Here is an 18,949-nt window from a genome sequence, read left to right on the forward strand (position 1 = left end):
CCCCGTGGACCCCGAGCCCCAGCCTCCCCCCCCGGCAACGGGGGCACGAGTCTGGAGGGGCCTTAACTGAGTCGCGGGCTCGGGGCCTGTGCAGGCGGATACCGCCGAGGTCTGGTGATAGGCGCTTTCGTGCTGTGCAGAAGTCCTAGAAACAAATTGTAAAGCAACCACAGAGGGTGTTTAAGCCGCCCCACAACTGGTAAGTGAAACACTCAATGTTCAGCAAACGTTCCAGCCCCTACTGCGTGGCGGGCGTTATTCCAGACAGCGGTTATCAGTGGGCAAAACAGAAAAGCCTCTTGGGTCGAATCTGCATTCGGGGATGTTGACAGACAGTGCTTGGAGGGGGTGGGGGCCGGAGTGCTTCGCACGGCGGGACTGTCAAGGCAACTCCAGGAGAAATGCAGGGCCGGGGACCAGGGACATTCAAGGGAGGGACTAGCCCAGTGTTCCGAGAGGGTCACTGCAGCGAGACGCTGCTCTCGCGGGGCCGGAGGTGAGGGCCTGGTGCTGATCGTGGCGGGCAGGGGCGGCCATCCCTGCGTGCATGTGGATGGGCAGTTGGGTGACCAGAGCCCAGGTGAACTATCTGCTCTGAGGCTTGAACGTCAGGAACAGGGTTATCACCAGCGATCGCGGAGACTAAAGGGGAACCGGCTGGAAAGCAGGACAGGAGCTGGTCTGGGATGAGCTGAGGGGCGGCCAGGCCGACTGGACAGTACTGAGGGGCCCCAACAAGAAGGCCAGGCCCCCCCTTCGCCAGTGGAGACCCAGGCCCTGGGCCTCCCGTCTGGTGAGGGTCCACTCTCTGGGAACAACCCCCCGCGCCAGTTCACCCAGGGGGTCTGTGGGCGCAGCCCCCGTGGAGGACGGGCAGGGCTGGCTCTGCTCTGGCCGGCCAGCTCCCTCCTAGACCTGAGCACATTTTGCCGGGGTCCAGTGAGTGATGGCCCCGCCGGAGCCCTGGGCGGCCACGGACTGCTCGAAGCAACTGCGGGAGGTGGACTCCGACCCCTGGGCCTTCTGGCTGGAGTCCGCCCTCCTGAGGAGTGGAGCGCGAGGACTCCCGGGCACAGGGGCAGGGCGCCCTGCACACTCCGCGCCGGGGGAGCTGCCCCTCCGGGTCACGTTGCGGACCCGCTGGGCAGTGCGTGAGCCCCGCACGTTAAATGAAAGTCAGCGTGTCCCCGCTTCCCTTCGCGGCTGGCGCGAGCAGGCGAGGCCCGAAGCGCTGCGGGGCCTCCTCGGGGCCGGGGGGTGGCCGGCGAGCAGGCCGTGTCGGGGGCCTGCACCCCCCGTGCGCGCCGCCGGGAGCCGGGAGTCCTGGGGGGCGCGGCAACAGCGCTCTGCCTGTGGTGAGAGGCGGCCCCGCCCTCCGGGTGAGGGGGCGGGTCCTAGGGGGCGGGGCGGGTCCGGGCCCGCGCGGACATTGGCTGGGCTGCTGGGCCGCCCGGCCGGGGGCGGGTACTCGGGGCGGGGCCGGGCCGAGCCGCGTAGCCATTGGCTGGGCTGCGGGGCTGCCCGGCCGGGGGCGGAACCTTGGGGCGGGGCCGGGCCGAGACGCGCGACTATTGGCTGGGCCGCAGGGCCGCCCGGCCTCACGTTCCCGCGGGTTCCCGCGGGCTCGGGGCGGGCTCGGGGCGGGCTCGGGGCGGGCTCGGGGCGGGCCGGGGGGCGGGGCCGGGCTCGGACCACGCGGGGCGGAGCTCTGAGCCGAAGCGGCGGCTCCGCCCCGGCCCACAACCCGCTCCGCCGCCGCCGCCGCCGCCGCCGCCGCCGCCGCTACCGAGCGCGAGAGCTCGGACCCGAGGCCGCCGCCGCCGCGCCGCTGCCCCCGGGCTCCTGCCCCGCCCGCCCGCCATGGCCGCACCCCGCGCTCTGGCGGCCGCCGCGCCCGCGCCCGGGAAGGCCGCACTCACTCACCCGGGGAAGGCGATCCTGGCAGGTGGGGCGTGCGCACTGCGCACTCGGACCCCGACCCCACTGCGCTTCCGGGCAGGCCCGGAGTACTGGCTCCGCCGCTCTTCCGGGCGGGTGCGGCTCCCGCTGCGCGGCACCCCCCCGGCGCCTCGCCGGGACCGCGGGGGAGGCGGAGGCGTGGGCCCGGTCCCCGGGCGGCGGGCATAGTCCGGGCGGGGGAGGGGTCTCAGCGCCGTCCGGGTCCCGGTCTTTACCCGCAGGCGGCCTGGCGGGCGGCATCGAAATCTGCATCACCTTCCCCACCGAGTACGTGAAGACGCAGCTGCAGCTGGACGAGCGCTCGCACCCGCCGCGCTACCGGGGCATCGGTGAGTGGGGGCGGCCGGCGGAGGCGGGCGGGCCGGCGGGGGCCGGCGGGGTCGCTGACCGCCCCCTCCCCCAGGGGACTGCGTACGGCAGACGGTCCGCAGCCATGGCGTCCTGGGCCTGTACCGAGGCCTCAGCTCCCTGCTCTACGGCTCCATCCCCAAGGCGGCCGTCAGGTGAGGCGGCTCGGGCCCCGGGGGCCGCGAGAGGGAGGCAGCGAGCCCCGGCCCCGCGGCGGCCCGTCTCACGCCTCAGCCTCCCGCCCCAGGTTCGGGACGTTCGAATTTCTCAGCAACCAAATGCGAGACGCCCAGGGACGGCTGGACAGCACGCGTGGGCTGCTGTGCGGCCTGGGCGCCGGAGTGGCCGAGGCCGTGGTGGTCGTGTGCCCCATGGAGACCATCAAGGTGGGCAGGTCCCCGTAGGAGACAAGGCGTGAGACAGTACTGGGGCGGCGGGGTGGTGGCATTGTGCCCCGCGGAGACCGTCGAGGTGGGCAGGTGTCTGCCTGGGGAGCCCGGCGCAGAAGCCCCGCCGGAAGAGCCTCCTGGGGGCTGGATTCTATCCTCGAGGCAGTGGGAAGATAACACTGCCTTAAAAAAACTTAGGAGCACAAAACAAGGTAACACGTGTCTGCTGCATAAGTTGTTTGAAAAACTAGTAAACATAAGGGAAACATAACGGCAGAGGCTCCTCCGTAAGGCGGCCGGGTGCGCCCATGCGCTGACCCCTGGGAGCCAGTGCCTTGCCCCCTCTTCCTCAGGTGAAATTCATCCATGACCAGACCTCTGGCAGCCCCAAATACCGAGGATTCTTCCACGGGGTCAGGGAGATCGTGCGGGAACAAGGTGAGCCGCTCGGCCTTGCCCTCTGGTGGGGTCAGGGACCTGGGCCAGGATGCCCAGGGCCATCACCGGCACTTCCTGCCTTGGTGCTCCTGCCGTCGGTGTGACGGCCTTGCCTGCTTACCCCAGGGCTGAAGGGAACATACCAAGGCCTCACGGCCACCGTACTGAAGCAAGGATCCAACCAAGCCATCCGCTTCTTCGTCATGACCTCCCTGCGCAACTGGTACCGAGGTGTGTTTGCGCCCCAAAACCCCACCTCCAGGCCTGGAGCCCTGCCCTCGCCAGCTGTCCCCTTCTGACCCCAGCCCTCACCCCCATCCAGGGGACAACCCGAACAAGCCTATGAACCCGCTGATCACTGGTGTGTTCGGAGCCATCGCAGGCGCAGCTAGTGTCTTCGGGAACACTCCACTGGACGTGATAAAGACCCGGATGCAGGTGGGGGCGGGGCCCGGGAGGGCCGGGGGCGGGACCTGGGGGCGGGACCGGTTACCTAGGCTCCTGGCTGTTGGCTTCCTGCAGGGACTGGAAGCCCACAAGTACCGGAACACGTGGGACTGCGGCCTGCAGATCCTGAGGAACGAGGGACTCAAGGCGTGAGTGGGCGAGGGGCAACACTGCCTTCTGCACCCCAGGCCCTCCCCACCTTCCGCCCAGGCCCCCCGCACCCCGGTGCCCCCACTCCGGGCATCCCCAAAGGGGTCCGCTCTTGCTTCCTCAATCTCTGACTCCCCTCCCCAACAACCCCCACCCGCGCCCTGTCCAGAGCCGTGCCTTCAGCTGCCCTTCCACCACCTTCCTCCCCAGGTTCTACAAGGGCACTGTCCCGCGCCTCGGCCGGGTCTGCCTGGATGTGGCCATCGTGTTCATCATCTATGACGAGGTGGTAAAGCTTCTCAACAAAGTGTGGAAGACGGACTGAGCCCCAGGGTGTGCGCACGGGCCGCCCCCAGCGCCCCCTTCTTACGATTCCAGTGCAGTCGCGCCAAAAGGCCCCTTCCCTGTCCCACGTAGTCCATGGCCTGGGTGTCCCCTGTGGCCGTCGGGTCCACACGGCCTCTGTGGTCTGTACACCACCGCCACAGTGTCTGTGTGTCCAGCTGAGACTGGGTGTCCCTCTGGCCTGTGAATCTGTGCCCACTTGTCCACGTGCTTACTTGTGTGCCTGTGTTTCATGTTTCGTGTCCTGTGACCCTGTGCCCCACTTCCCGGGGTGCCCGTGTGGCCGGGGTCACGTCCCAGCCCGGTGCCTTCCACCCTGGGCAGCAGGGGCAGTGCCCTGGCCCACCACAGCTGCCTCCGGGCCTCAGCCTGGCCTCACTGCATTCCAGGGGCTGCGTGGCCCCCGCTTTCCCCGCCGCTGGCCTTAATGGCCCTCGGGGCCTCTCTCCGCCTGGGACAGGGTGGCACCTGCCACTCTTAGGACCACCCTTCCAAGGCAATAAACCGGATCCTGTTGCAGCCTCCTGTCCCTGTTGTGAGCCCACGCCTCTGCCAAGGGCAGGCCCACTCCTCACCGAGGACACTGCCAGGGGGACAGGCTGGTGGGCAAGTGAGCTGTGCCAACCCCTGGGATGCCTGGCACCAGGCCTTGCCTGTGACCAGGAGGCAAGATCCTGCAGGGGCGCCGGAGGACGTGTCCTTGAGGGTCGCCTGGCGGGTGGCAGGTTGTCAGGCCTGGAGAAGGGGCTCTTGGGCTCTTGTCCACCCTGCAGCCTTGGGCCTGGCCCACCTCGTTCCTTCATGTTTTCCCGGTGGTCTGCTCATGGGGATCTGCTTTGGGGTGACCATTTTCTGGTGCCCTGAGACTGAGCAGGAGGCCCTTGATGCTTTACTGAGGCTGGGAGGTAGTGGGCACTTGGGGCCCTCACCCCACAGCACTGAACCTCCCCCTTGCTGGAGCCCACCTTTCCCCAGGGCCCAGGCACAGCTGGGAGCCCAGCCGAGCACAAGGGCCAGAGAGCCTTGAACTGGAGGGTCCCCCTGGGCCAGATCTGGCTGGAAACCACCTGCGAGCCAAGTGGAGGAGGTGCCCAAGGCTGTGCGGGGGCAGAGGGACCTGGTCCAAGTGACTCCATAGCAAAAGCCACACAAAGGACTTGGCTCAACTAGCAGGCAAGTCCCACTCCTGGAGCTGTTCCCTTCAGGGGAGAGCCCCCACAGCACCTGGATCCCTAGAGTATGGGGTAGATCTGGGTGGGTTTGAGGGGTGCAAGGACCAGTGTGCCCTCTCCTCACGGGAAAGGGCCTGGCAACAAAGCTTGACTGCTCACAGGCTGAGGCAAGCCACCTAAACTCCACTTCCCAACTGTGAAATGAGAACCCAGCCTCGTGGGCTACGAGGAGGAGTGCTGTAGTGTATGTAGGGTGCTTAGAACACGCTCTGCAGAGGGAGCCCTCAGGGAGACTTAGCAGGGCCCCAGGGTCCCAGCTAGTTCCTAGATCTGGTGGAGCCCCAGACCTGGGCCCTGAGGGGACTCCGCCCCAAAATACCTCTAAGAGTGGCATCTGCTCACTGATTGCCTACCAGCACCCTTAGTCCTACCCCACCTCCTTTCATAAAGAGCCGGGCTGCACTGAGCTGGAAGGAAAGTGTTGGGACCTGTACCCAGGAGGGGCAGGGCACCGTTGCCTGTGCCATAGCACAAGGTGGACAGCAGGGAGCCCAGCCAGAAAAGTTGGTGGAGCTGGGCCCAAGTTCCCCGGGGCTGTGACCCTGGAGAAGCCACCTGCCCCCCACCGACTCCACCTGTTGACAGGAGCTGGGATTAGTTGAAGCCTTAGTTCTGCAGCTGAGATTTGAGGGAAGCGGAGGGGGCGGGGGAAGGGGGTGTCACTGTCTGAGACAATGTGTCAGCAAAGCCGGAGGGAAGTGAGCTGGTAGAGAGTGGCTAGAGAGGCAGGCAGGCGTCTGCAGAGAGCCCAGGGCACTTAATCAAGATCTGGAAAGCTGCAGGGAGGAGACCGATGGCAGGGGACACTGCCCTTACAGCACTGGGCCAAGGGGCAGAATGACGTGGGCAGAACTTTGAGCAGTTGAGAGGCGAAATACTCCACTTCCAGTGTGGTTCTCCCCCGCCCCACCCTGGCCAACCTGGACACACAGGCCAGGGCCGGGGAGAACCCTGGGGGCAGCTGCGCCTGCATTATTAGAGGAGTCTTGAGCTGAGTGCAGACTCTGGGTCAGGGTATCCAGCCCAAGGGCAGAAACGTCTGAGCCCAGCTGGAAGCCACTCAGCATTAAGCAACCTTCACCACCTGGCATCCTCGGGCCTGGGGTCATCAGGAAATGTGCCCGGCACAGTGGCCTCAGAGACAGGCCAAGGGAGCAAAGTGTGAGGTGGTGGCCGTTCCCGGGGCAGCTCTTGGCCAACCTCCAGCCCCATCTCACCACTGTGTGGCTGAGGAGGGGTGTCCTACCCACCTCTAGGCAGGGCCCCTTGCCCAACTTCTTTGAACCCTCAACTCCCCCACTACCCTACGGGCATACCCTGAGTTTTTCCATGCCCCTGTGTAGGTGATGAATGGCAATCTGAGCTTAGTACACATACAGAATCGCTCCTGACAAATGGGTCTCTCCCCTTTTAGCCAACAAAGAGAATTCTGTGTTTCAGGTTGTCCTCAGCCTTCACACCAAACAATCAGAGCTGAGGGTGCCAGACTACTTCCCTCGCTGACATTCTACTTCCTACGTGTTCTCAGATTCCCTGCACAGAATCCGGGGGTCTGAGGACCTGCTCCCTCAAGATCTGGGAACAGGGCCAAAGAGAGAGAGGCGGCCACAGCAGAGAAGTGGCCGAAAAGGACGGCGGGAGGACCACAGAGAACAGCTAGGACCGCGGACAGACGTGGCCGAGGCCGACCAAGCAGGTGACCCAAGGAAAACACGGCGGCCCCTGGCCGTGGCCTGGGAGCTCGCCTTCTTCCACGCCCACCTGAGACTATCTGAGAACAACCGCCTCCGCACAGACGGGGCCAGGCCCTGACCCCCCCCCACACACACACACACATACACACTCGCTGTCACTTTTGTTTCCTCGGCCGGGCCTGCCACACCCATTTATTCCCCCACTGGCCAGGCCTGGACCTGAAACCCCACTTGGCCAGAGGAGTGGCTGTCTCCCGAGGTGACCTCCAGGCACGGGCCATCCCAGGCCCTCTGCTCAGACGCCTGCGGCGGCTCGCCGCCCAACCCCCGGCTGAAAACCGGCCTCGGGCTCAAGCTCTCCGACCCGCCACCGGCCGGCCCACGGCCGCTCTCCAGGAGCCCCGCCTCCGGCCGCTGTCCTCCGGGCCCGGGGAACCCACACACACACACACGCCCCCGGGGCTGTGACCCGGGGAGGGGCTGTGCCCGCAGGCCGCCGGCTAAAGGTCGACCCGGAGGCCCGGAGACACCAAAGAAGCCTTCCAGGCCCGCTCGTGAGGGAGGAGCCCCACCCACGGCCCCAGTCACGGGCGACGCAGGAGCGACGCTCCGGCCCCCAGCGCCCTCAGGGCGGGGCCGAGGCTGGTGAGGGCGGGGCCGCCGGCGCCCGGAAGTTGGGCGGTGCGCGCTGATGGCGTCACGGCGCGCCCGGGCGGCGCAGGCCCGCGCGTGCGTTCGGCCCGCTGCTGGAAGGTGGCCTTATGCGGTCCTCGGGCCGCACCGCCGCGGGGGCCGCCTCCGACTCTCGGCGCTTGTCCGGCGCCACCGCCATCGCCCACCCTCCCCGACGACCCACTGCTCACGCTGGACGCCGCCGCGGGCGCCCCTGACGCACTGGCCCGGGGCTCGCGCCCGTGTCTTCCTCCTGCGCAACCTTTGGCTCCCGAGTACCCAGTGCCAGCCGCGGGACAGGAGACGGGGTCACGGGATGGGGCCGCGAGGGCCGCCAGCCTCCCCGCTGCTGGCCAGCTCCAGTCCGGGCACCTGCTTCCACCCGCGGGCTCGAGTAGGGCGCGGGGCCCATGCCCCATCCCCATGGAGGAGGAGGCCCGGGCAGCCTCGTGTTGGAGGCGCAGCCCGCCGAGTCCCCCACCCGCGGAGCCCGTCGTTGGTGGGGCCAGGGCGCGCCCCTCCAGCAAACAGCAGTGAGCACAGGGAGCACCCCCGCAGAGTGGGCCTCCTGCCGTCACCACTGCTCTTTTCGGCCAGCCCCGTTCCTCAGATGGGAAACCCAGGCAGAGAGCGAGCCTGCCCGGGGCCTGTGAGAGCCAGGTCTGCACAGCCCCCAGCCCGGCTCCCTCAGTGAGGGAGCTGAAGATTGGGATTGGGGAGGCAGCCGGTGAGACCACGTCCGCCGGCGCTAGGGTCCGTATCCTGGGGTGGGACCTCAGGAGGGATGGAGGATCTGCAGACCTTGTCTCCTGTATGGCCTCGGGCAGCCTCCCTTTGGTCTGCAGGACCGGCATCCTGGCCTTGCGATGTGGGGAGGGTGTCCCTTGCTGTGGAACCACACTTGAGGGCCAGCCGGGAGTGCAGAGGAGGAGCTGGCCGGAAGGGCGGGGGCCTCGCGGATGGGCAGGGGCCAGTTGCGCCCTGATGCCCAGCACAGGCTGCAGCCAAGAGCCGGGCCCCACTCCAACCTTCTGGGCCAAGTGCACGCGGAGCCCGTTGGTCTGAGGGACCGAGGGGTACATCCCGCCCTCTGGGACTCGGGGCCAGGCTTGGCCCGGTGACCGCTGGGGAAGTCGAGACCGGCCCCCGTGCTGGACCGCAGAGGTCCCGCGGCCGCGCCACCGAGGGGTCCACCACGCGAGCGGCCCGCTGACAATTGAGCGGCCAAAGCAGATTAACTCGAGTGCTAATCCCCGCTAATGGCTTCAGAATCCCCGGCGCCGGGCGGCTAAGCCGGCCTTTCTCCGCGGCGCGGCCGGCCCTCCCCGGCGGCCCCAGCCTGCGGCCGCGCGATGCTATCTCGGCCCCGCGGCGCTAATCCCCGCGCTCGCTTTCTTCCCGGGCCCGCTCGAGATCGGCCGATCGGCGCTTGATTATGGCCGCTATCGAGGGCCGCTTTGTGCCGTCGGCCCTAAATCCCCTAATTCCGTGATAAAGGAGGCATTAGCGGGCGTGTTCGCTGCAGAGAAAGGCACCGGCATGAAAGAAAGCAATCAGGGAGTCCTGATGACCTGGCCGCCCGGTCGGGAGGGGGCGGGGTGCGCGCTACGGGGGAGGCGCGCCCCACCCCCGTCCCGGCCGCCTTCCCCATCCCTGAGCGGCGCCCGGGACCTTCCCCCGCCTCCACCCTTCTTGGCGGCAGAAGAGCCGTGCTCGCAGTCTCCGCTGTAGCTGCACGTTCGCACGAGCTGGGGCCTGACTCCCAAACTCGCCGTGGACCTTGCTGGGCCCGCCTGGTGCCCCAGGCTCTGACTGTCCGAAGCCAGTGGTTTCTGGGAACTGAGGTCCCGGCCCTTGGCCCCTGGTGCTCCTCCCGCCCCGCCATCCACCCCGTTTGGCACTGACCAGCTTTGACCAGTCCTGGAAGCAACTTAGTCTGCTCTTCAGTCCGGCAGACAAGTGAGGGCGACCAGGAGCCACTGGGACCGTGGAGAGGGGTGGGCAGGGGAAGGGGTAGGTGGGATGAGCGGGGAAGGCCGCTCTGCGGAGGCCACACTGAACCCCAGGACCTGGCCGAGAGCGCTGGGCCGCTGGCGGAGCTGGTTTGCCGCCTGGGCAGCGAGAGGAAGGGGGCGGCGGGACAGAGGTGTCCAGAGTCCAGGGGCCAGAGAAGCACCGCAAAGAGGCGGCTGATCCTCTTATCCTGAGCAGGGGAGCGCTGTGATTGGATCTGTGTGCAGAGAGAGGGGGTCAGGCTAGGAAAGCGGCCAGGAGTGGGTCGGAAGGCCGGTGTGGGACCCAGGTGGCCCGGCATTGGCACCAGCCCTGAGGGCGGTGTTAGGACCGGTGAGGTGCGGGGGTGGGCGGGGCTGCGTCCCGCATGGAGCAGTGCTCAGGCAGGTCTGAGGGCAGGGGGGTGCCAGGGAGGCGCGTGGGTGGCTGGTTGGACCACTTACCTGGGTAGGCAGGTGTGCATTTACTAAGGTGGACTGCAGTGTAGGCGCGGTTTACTCAGGTGGTGAGGTGGAACGGCGGGCCATTTACCAAGCGGGACGAGTGATTGCGTGTGGACCAGTGGATGCGGCTAGGGCTCTGTGCTGACCACTTGAATGCCCGGCTTGCCCAACCTGCGCTTCTGGTTAGCGCCCAGTGGCGGCCCAGCTTCGTCCCCCTGGGAGCGTAGCCTGCGTGATGGGGCCACGCACATCATGGGGACTCAAAGCTGGAGCCTGCGTCCTGGAGACTTGAAATCTGAAGCCGCCCGTGTGGGTCCTGGTGCCTCCTGGGGACTTCCTGGGACACTGGCCCGACCCGCGTGCCTTCTTGCTGAGCCTCCCCGCCCCTCGCCCGGCTCTGTCCCGCTGCCAGGTTGACCACCCACGTCCCCCGTTTGGTCAGCTTCCCAGCAGGCCGTGCTCGCAGTGTGCAAACCTTGACAGTCACCCCGTGCTCCTGCTGTGTCCCCCCCCAAAGGAGATGTTGAAGTCTTCAGCCTTGATATTGACCCCCTTCTGGGTTCTACCTGTTCATATCCCGTGTTCCCAGGTTTTCTTTAAAATATATTGTTCAGAGTTTATCATTTTTATCCATGGGAGGATTAGTCCAAAGCAAGTGACTAGCATTATGAGAAGTGTCACTTGGCTCACTCATTTTAAATATCTTTGTTGAGGCTTTGCTAAATTGGTGAATTGCTAGATACTTTGTTTGGGGCGGGGGGGCAATGGTGAAGACCGAATTCTTTCCCTCTAAGATCAGGAACAACGTGAGAACGCCCACTCTCCCATTGCTGTCTCCCATAGAGTTAGGTCGCTATGATGTCAGTTTAGAGATCAGAGATCGGGACACCGAGGTATGGGGTGGGGTGAGCTGAAGGAACATCTCCTGGAGCCTGGAAGGGACAGCTGGGGCAGAAGCCAGGCGGTCTGTAGCCCTGTCCTGCGAGCCGCACACTAACTTTTCAGCGGGTTGGAGACGGCCTGAAGCAGAAGTCCCGGCAGCTGTCCAAGGCTGCATAGATGAAGGCTTCCTGGAATTTGGCAAAGTGCAGGTGGGTCCCCAGCGATGTTGAACCTTTACTGGAGGTTCTAGCCAGGGACCTGCCAAGGCAACAGACACAGGTTCAATCCCTGGATCAGGACAATCCCCTGGAGAAGGAAATGGCCACCCACTGCAGTATTCTTGCTGGAGAATCCCATGGACAGAGGAGCCTGGCGGGCTGCAGGCCACGGGGCTGCAAGAGCTGGACACGACTGAGCGCACACACACTAGGGGCTTAGGCAAGAGAACGAGGCGGAGGCGCCAGTGTGGTGAGGGGAGGGGCCCAGTCTCCGTTCACAAATGCCGTCATCTCATTTAAAAGCTTTTTAACCCCCCCCAAAATTATTAGAATAAGCAAATTCTGCAGGTTGCAAGATACAAGATCAATGTACAAAATCACTTGTATTTCTATACATTTGCAGTGAGCAGTCCAAAAATGAAGTAAAATCATTTCATTTACAGTAGTACCCAAAAGAACAAAATGCTGAAGGATAACTTTAATCAAAAAAGTGAAAAAAAGTGTACTCTGAAAATTACACTACTGAAAGAAATTCCAGATGATCTAAGTAAGTGGAAGAAGTCCTATGTTCATGGATTGTTAATGTTTAGATGGCAAGACTCCCCCAATAGATCCTCAGATTCAATGTAATCTCTATCAAAATTCCAGCTGGTCTCTTCCAATAAACTGACGAGCTGGTCCTAAAATTCACATGAAAGTTCACAAGAACCATGATGGTCAAATCAATGTTGAAAAAAAAAAGCCGCAGAACTCACACTTCTCAATCTCAAACCTCCAAATCTCAATCTCAACCGCAAAGCTCCAGTAATCAAGACAGTGCGGGTAAGGACTTCCCTGGTGGTACAGTGGATAAGAATCCAGCTGCCAATGCAGGGGACACGGGTTTGACCCCAGGTCGATGCCACATGCTGGGAGCAACCAAGCCTGCAAGCCCCAACAGCTGAAGCCGGTGTGCCTACAGCATTTGCCCCACAACAAGAGAGGGCACTGCAGGAAGAAGCCCCACTCGATGCAACTAGAGAGAAGCTTGTGCAAAACAAAGACCCAGGGCAGCCAATACTAAATAAATAATAAAGCACTTTAAAAAAAAAATACAGACATGTAGATCAATGGAGCAGGACTCAGGATCCAGAAATAAGTCCTCACATTTATGGTCAATTGATTTGCAACTGGGGGTGGGGGGAACAATTCAACAGGGAAAAAAATAATCTTTTCAACAAATGGGACTGGGACAACTGGATATCCAGATGCAAAGGATGAAACTTGGATCCTTACCTTCATCAGAGACAAACTTGAAAAGGGATCGACATCAGCGCTGCCCAGCGCAGGGCTGGGGCCGGTCCTTCAGCTGGAGCTGCTCTGTATGTCCTCGTCCCGTGGCTGCTGCAGGGAGCGTCCCCAGGTGGGAGAGGAGCTGTGTCCCCCAGATGTAGGACCTGGCCTCAGAAAGCACAGGGCCGCTTCTGCCGCCTAGCACTCAGAAGAGAGTCACTAAGCCAGCGCACTTAGAAGAGGGGATTAGATTTCACCTCTTGAAGGGATGCATGTCCAAGGATTTGCTGACAGGTTTGAAGAGCATCACACTGGGCTGGGTGGACTGGTGGAGAGATGGCATGTCCACCTAGGTGGGGAGGTGAGTAGGTAACCCATTTATCCAGGTGGGGAGTACCAGGCAGGGGACGGAGGTTTCCAGGAGATCTTCAGTCCATCCCAAGCATAGTGACTGAATGGGTCTTGGTGCTGAAATGGGACATGGAGCAGGTGCTTAGGGAGATGTCAGCCTGGAACAGAGGGAGCAGTCAGGCTGGAGGTATCACCTGGGGAGTCCCTGCCACAGAGGTGGCGTCTGAAGCTTCAAGGTTGTAGGAGGCCACCAAGGGTGAGGATGGAGAGGGATGAAGGAACAGCCAGGACCCAGCTTTCCAGGCCACTGGTCCCGGAGCCCCCATCCTTGAGGAAGTGACTTTGATGGGTTGTTGACTCCCAAGCACCTCTCTGATCTATTGGTTCTGTGAGGGAAGTTGGCTGGGAGACGTTTCTAGGGTGATCCAAAGGGATACATGGGAAGAGATGGGAGGTCTGGAGTGGTGGCAGCCATCTTGCAACCATGAGGTGGGCCACTCACAGAGGTGGGGGCTCCTTCCTGAAGCTTCCAGATTAATGAGTCCTGGGCAGCCTGTGTCAGGACTCTTTGTGACAGCGAGTCAGCGGGTTCTGTGGCAGGAAGTCCAGAGTCCTCACTGACACCAGAGTGGAGTCAACAGGGGAGTTTGAGGAAGGGTGTGTGAGGCGAGAGCAGAGGCACGAGACTGCATGTTGCCCCCCTTGTGGTACCTTCCATTCCCGGAGGCCCCTGCCCAGCGGAGTTCTAGCCTCACACACAGTGACTGGCTGAGCCCTTGGAGCATCTGAGAGTTAGGTCGCTATGATGTCAGTTTAGAGATCAGAGATCGGGACACCGAGGTATGGGGTGGGGTGAGCTGAAGGAACATCTCCTGGAGCCTGGAAGGGACAGCTGGGGCAGAAGCCAGGCGGTCTGTAGCCCTGTCCTGCGAGCCGCACACTAACTTTTCAGCGGGTTGGAGACGGCCTGAAGCAGAAGTCCCGGCAGCTGTCCAAGGCTGCATAGATGAAGGCTTCCTGGAATTTGGCAAAGTGCGGGTGGGTCCCCAGCGATGTTGGACCGAATGACCCTGAGGGGGGCTGAAGAGTGAGGGTGTGGGCACCAGTGAGCTCCCAGGAAGCCTGGCTCTGTGGAGGGTGGGGGTGGTATTGGTTTGGGGGTGGATTCTGGGACACAGGAAAGCAGAGGGTCTGTTTCTGCGGAGCCCCTGATGGTGCCCAGTGGGCTCCGTCACCCAGGAGTGAAGGCAGAGAATTGAAGGCACGGGCTGTGGGTTTGGGGATGGACAGAGACAGCTTTCCGCCTGCGCCGTCTCCTCCCCGAGGTGGAGATCGGAGATCCTGAGTATGGGAGCGGACAGTTGGGCTGAGTGCGGGGGGACCGCGCAGTTGCCCAGGGCACTGGGCAGCCGTTTGACGTGGGAGCTCAGGACATTGAGCCATTGGGGGTTCTCCAGTCTTGCTCCTCCGCCCCTGTAGTGCGCCGAAGGGGACGAAGAACCAGCCATGGGGGCGGTGGCTATGAGACCGGCGGGTCGGGGTGTCCTCCGGCTGCTGGGCCGGGGCCGGCGGGCGGTGGGGGCGGACCTGGGCGCGCCTGCTAGCCTTGCGGGTCGGGGGCACGGGCTCGGGGCAGGGGGCTCCCCGCTGCCCCTCCCGCCGCCGCCGCCGCCAGGGATTAGCCAGCTCCTGGCCGCGCGGCGGGATTAGCCCGAGTGGACGCGGCGCCCGGCCCAGGGATTACGGCGCGGCCACCCCCCCACCCAACCCCCGGCGGATATATTCTGGCGGCGGCGGCAGCGGCGGGAGGGCGGCATGGCGGCGGCGAGGGGAGCGGCGGGCCGCGGGGCACCCGGGCGGCCCTGCCCCTTCTCCATCGAGCACATCCTCTCCGGCCTGCCCGAGCGCAGCCCCACGGCCCGGGCCGCCCACTCGCCGCAGGCCCCTGACCGCCAGAGCCCCTCGGAGCCGGGGGAGCCCGGGGCGCCCAAGGCCGCGCGCTGCGCCTGCTGCTGTTGTTGCGGCCCCCGCGGGCCTCCGGAGACGGACGCGCGGCTGGGTGAGTGGACGCTGGGCGCGCGGGCCCCGGGGCGATGGCGCGGGGCGAGGGGAGCCCGGCCCGCGGCTCACCGCGCCCTCGCCCCGCAGGCGCGCGGCTGGCGTGGCCGCTGAGGCTGGCACCAGCGGCGCCCTTGCCCTGGGCCGCGCCCCCCAGGGTCCCTGGGGCAGAGCCAGGCGCGAGTGTCCCGGGCCCGCCGCGCCGGACGCGGCGTCACCGCACCATCTTTAGCGAGGAGCAGCTGCGGGCGCTGGAGGCCCTCTTCGTGCAAAACCAGTACCCCGACGTGGGCACGCGCGAGCGCCTGGCCGGCCGCATCCGCCTGCGTGAGGAGCGCGTGGAGGTGGGTGCCCCCCGCCTCGGGAGAGTGGCTCCGCGCTGCAGGCGGAGGCACCGAGGCCCGGGGACTGAGGGGCGGCCGGCGGGGCGGGGCCGCGGCGGAGGTCGGGCTCCCTTAGTTTTAAACACCCCACCCGCCCCTGACGAATCCAGCCCGCGTCCGCGCCCCGAAATTCGGGGGGCTGGGAAGACCGCGGGGCTGAGGGAGGGGCACCGGCCGGCGGGCGCTGGGTGGGGAGGGATTCCGGTCCTGGGCCCTGGGCAGCGGATGACAGACGGTGGAGCAGCTGCCCAGAGACCCCCGTCGGCCCGCATTCGCGTTCCGAAGACCCGGCCGGTCCACTGGGGACCCGCGCGGGACCTGGGTCTGCGCTGGGCCTGCCTGAGCGCCCCCTCCTCAGGTCTGGTTCAAGAACCGCCGGGCCAAGTGGCGACACCAGAAGCGCGCGTCGTCGGCCGCGCTGCTCCTGTCCGGACCCAAGAAGCCCCCGAGGGAGGGCTGCTGACGGCTCCAGAGTTACCCCAGGCGTGGAGGTGACCTCTGGGGCTGGCCCGGGGAGTGCACAGACTGACCCTCATAGGAGGTGGGAGAGGATGCCAGCCTCCAGCCCGGGGCCAGGAGCTGACCGCGGGAGCCCCTCGGTGAGCAACTGGTGCCCCCTGCGGTGGGTCTCAGAGGGCAGACGCCCCATGCGCTGTGCACCCTCCCTCCCAAGGGGGACTGGGCAGGAGGGCTGGGGAGATCGGGGTACAGAGTAGGCCAACCTCCTCACCCCCATCACACTTTGCAGAGCATGAGCCGCGGCTTGTCAACACGGCACCCAGCACCCGTGGGGGGTCGCTCCACTCAGCAGGGACTCGGCCCCCAGGACCCAGCCACGGCCCTCCCCAGGCCGGGCAGGTGGTGTCTGCTTCCGGGGCCTGGGCGCCTCGACCCCTAGAATGGGAAGGTTGGTGAGGTCACCTCCAGGAGGCCCTTTCCCACCCCTCAGTGCTGTGAGTCTTGTGTGGATCCCAAGAAACAAACGAGCTGCTGAAACCATGGGAAAAGCAGTCCAGGCCGAAGTCCTCCATGGCTGCACGCCACACCAGCAGGGACCTGGCCCTCCTCTCCTTCCCAGGGAGTGGGGACCGGTGCTTCCTCAGTCCTTGCGCCAGGGTGCCCCCAGCAGAGCGGATGGCCCCACGGACGCAGTCCAGCACCTGGTCCCTGCACTGGCCTCCGGGAGCTGCTTCTTGGGGGCGGGGGGGGTCCTTGCTTCCTCACTCTGGAGGTTTCCATGCAGGTGTGTCTGCCTCCGTCCCAGCGGCCAGTCTCTGTCACCCTGTGGGGCCCGGCCAGTTCAACTGGGGAGGGTCCCCCCACCCCCCTTGGAGAGTGTCTGGTGTCCCCTCTGCCAACCTGCCCCCAGGGTGAAAGACAGCGTGAAGACAAGGCTTCAGTCCCCAAGCTGGCACCTGACACCTGTGCCACCTGGTGTGGGGACTTGGTTCTGCCTCCTCACAGGTCCTGGAGGGAGTGGGGGGTGGGCAGCATCTGGTGGGAAAAGCAGTCCCTCCATGGAAGGTCTAGAAGCCAGGGCTGCAGCTCCCAGGACCCCCCAACGCAGGTGAGCCTGGAAAACACAGGGCGCGTGGGGTCCCCAGCCAGGACAGCAGCTCTTACCCGCCACCTCCCCCCGCCCCCAAACACACACACAGGACGCACACTTCCAGCTGTCACGGAGCCTGTGTCCCTGACTCCTGGCCTTATCCCTGGAGATTGCACAGCCTGCCCGCGGGGCTTCCCTCAAGCTGGGACACCCCAGCCCCTGGTCCCAGCCCTTGCCAGCTGGCCGGCTTTTTGTCAAGGTGTGATCAGAGCCCTGGGCTCCAGGGACCAGCCCCTACGCTGCCCTCCTGGTTCTTCCTTTCTCTCCAGCTGTCTCGGGAAGGCCGGCCCTCAGCTGCCGGGAACACAGGGGTCCTCGAGGCTGAGCCCACACTCTCCCGCTCATCTCCAACCGCTCCCTGGTCTGTCTCTTCCACCCTCAGCCTCTAGTCCCCGCTCCAATCCCACGGTTACACCCGTCCCCAGGCCTCTCCCCTGTGCTGGATATTTATGTCCAGCTGTCCCTTTGACAGCTCCATTTGGAAGCGCAGGGCTTCTCAAGTCACTCTGTCCCCGGCAGCTCTTGCCAGGCATCCCAGACACGTGAGCCAGAGAGCTAGGGGCACACATCCTGCCTCCTCCCCTCCGTCTCCCACACAGCCCAGGCCAAGGCAATGACCTCCCCAAACAATCCCAGAACCTGCCTTCTGCCTAGCCTCAATTGCACCAACCTGATGAGAACTGCTGTCCCCTCTCGCCTTGGCTGTTGCAGTTGCCTCCAGTTGGTCCACATGCACCCACTCCGATTCCTCTGTGATTCATTCTCATAAAACCCAGAATGCAAGTCTGAACCTGCCTCTCCGCTGCCTACAGCACTCCCAGGGCTCCCACGGCTTGCAGAACAAAGACAAAACTCGCTGTGACCCACGACCCCTGGGTAGTGACCCACAAGGTCCGTGCAGCCCGGCCCTCCGGCGTGGGCTCCACCCCGCTGTTCCTTGCACTCCGTGTCTCCTCCCACTGGTCCTTTGCACACGCTTTCCCCTTCCACGTGGTCATCAATGCCTGTTTGTTCTTTGGGTCTGCAACCACTCCCTTCCAGGGGAACGTCTCCCAAGTGCCCCCTAGGTAGATGCTCCTTAGGTAGATGCCCCGTGGGTAAGATGCCCCCTGGGTGGAATTCGTTTTCCTCGCGCCTGCCCGCTGTTTGTTTGTGGGGTGGTCTTCTGCATCTCACACTCAGCTCTACAAGGGCAGGAACCATACCGTGGAGTCCCCACTGAACTGTACTGAATCCTTCTGGGGCAGAACTTGCTTGACGTAATTTACAACCTCCTTTTGGAAAGAAATGATCGTTCCTGGAAAATGCTCAGACAATTTTCTTGTCCATTTCAATAAGGATCAGCTTTCTGGGAAGCCAACTCGGGCATTCAGGGACCAGACATTTCTTTTCTTGCATAAACTTTGAATAAAAACTTTGAAGCACAAATACAGCCAACGTTTCTGAAGCATGTGTCTTTGTTAATAGCATAGAAGTGTATATAGTGATTAGGGTAGGGTGAAGTCGCTCAGTCGTGTCTGACTCTTTGTGATCCTGTGGACTGTAGCCCACCAGGCTCCTCTGTCCATGCAATTCTCCAGGCAAGAATACTGCTGCTGCTGCTGCTAAGTCACCTCAGTCGTGTCCGACTCTGTGTGACTCCATAGACGGCAGCCCACCAGGCTCCGCCGTCCCTGGGATTCTCCAGGCAAGAACACTGGAGTGGGTTGCCATTTCCTTCTCCAATGCATGAAAGTGAAAAGGGAAAGTGAAGTCGCTCAGTCGTGTCCGACTCTTAGCGACCCCATGGACTGCAGCCCACCGGGCTCCTCCGTCCATGGGAGTTTCCAGGCAAGAACACTGGAGATGGGTGCCATTGCCTTCTCCAGGGGATCTTCCCGACCCAGGGATCGAACCCCAGTCTCCAGCACTGCAGGCAGACGCTTTACCACCTGAGCCACCAGGGAAGCCTATATAGTGATTCCTTGCGAGAAACTGGAATTTCAAGGCCTTCGGATTCCACAGAACTGGACTTTTTCAGGGTTAGCGGGAATCACACTGTCCTAG

General features: G+C 64.0%; 2 protein-coding genes across 2 annotated transcripts; both read left to right on the top strand.

Annotated features, from left to right (window-relative positions):
- Positions 1-1,688: 1,688 nt before the first annotated feature.
- On the top strand, positions 1,689-4,595 carry SLC25A1 (solute carrier family 25 member 1). The gene is made up of 9 exons (XM_081541916.1): positions 1,689-1,945; positions 2,181-2,288; positions 2,363-2,462; positions 2,555-2,693; positions 3,050-3,134; positions 3,261-3,365; positions 3,457-3,572; positions 3,657-3,730; positions 3,942-4,595. The coding sequence occupies exons 1-9, from the start codon at positions 1,861-1,863 to the stop codon at positions 4,054-4,056; spliced, it is 927 nt and encodes a 308-aa protein (XP_081398042.1). The 5' UTR covers positions 1,689-1,860; the 3' UTR covers positions 4,057-4,595.
- Positions 4,596-14,668: 10,073 nt separating this feature from the next.
- On the top strand, positions 14,669-18,335 carry GSC2 (goosecoid homeobox 2). Its single transcript, XM_081543093.1, has 4 exons — positions 14,669-14,912; positions 15,002-15,255; positions 15,653-15,893; positions 16,043-18,335. Exons 1-3 carry the CDS (start codon positions 14,669-14,671, stop codon positions 15,755-15,757), a joined length of 603 nt encoding a protein of 200 aa, XP_081399219.1. The 3' UTR covers positions 15,758-15,893; positions 16,043-18,335.
- The last annotated feature ends 614 nt before the right edge of the window (positions 18,336-18,949 follow it).

This window comes from Giraffa tippelskirchi, chromosome 11 (assembly GCF_054371585.1).
Source record: "Giraffa tippelskirchi isolate mGirTip1 chromosome 11, T2T-mGirTip1v1.2.pri, whole genome shotgun sequence".
In the NCBI taxonomy this organism is placed as follows: domain Eukaryota; kingdom Metazoa; phylum Chordata; class Mammalia; order Artiodactyla; family Giraffidae; genus Giraffa; species Giraffa tippelskirchi.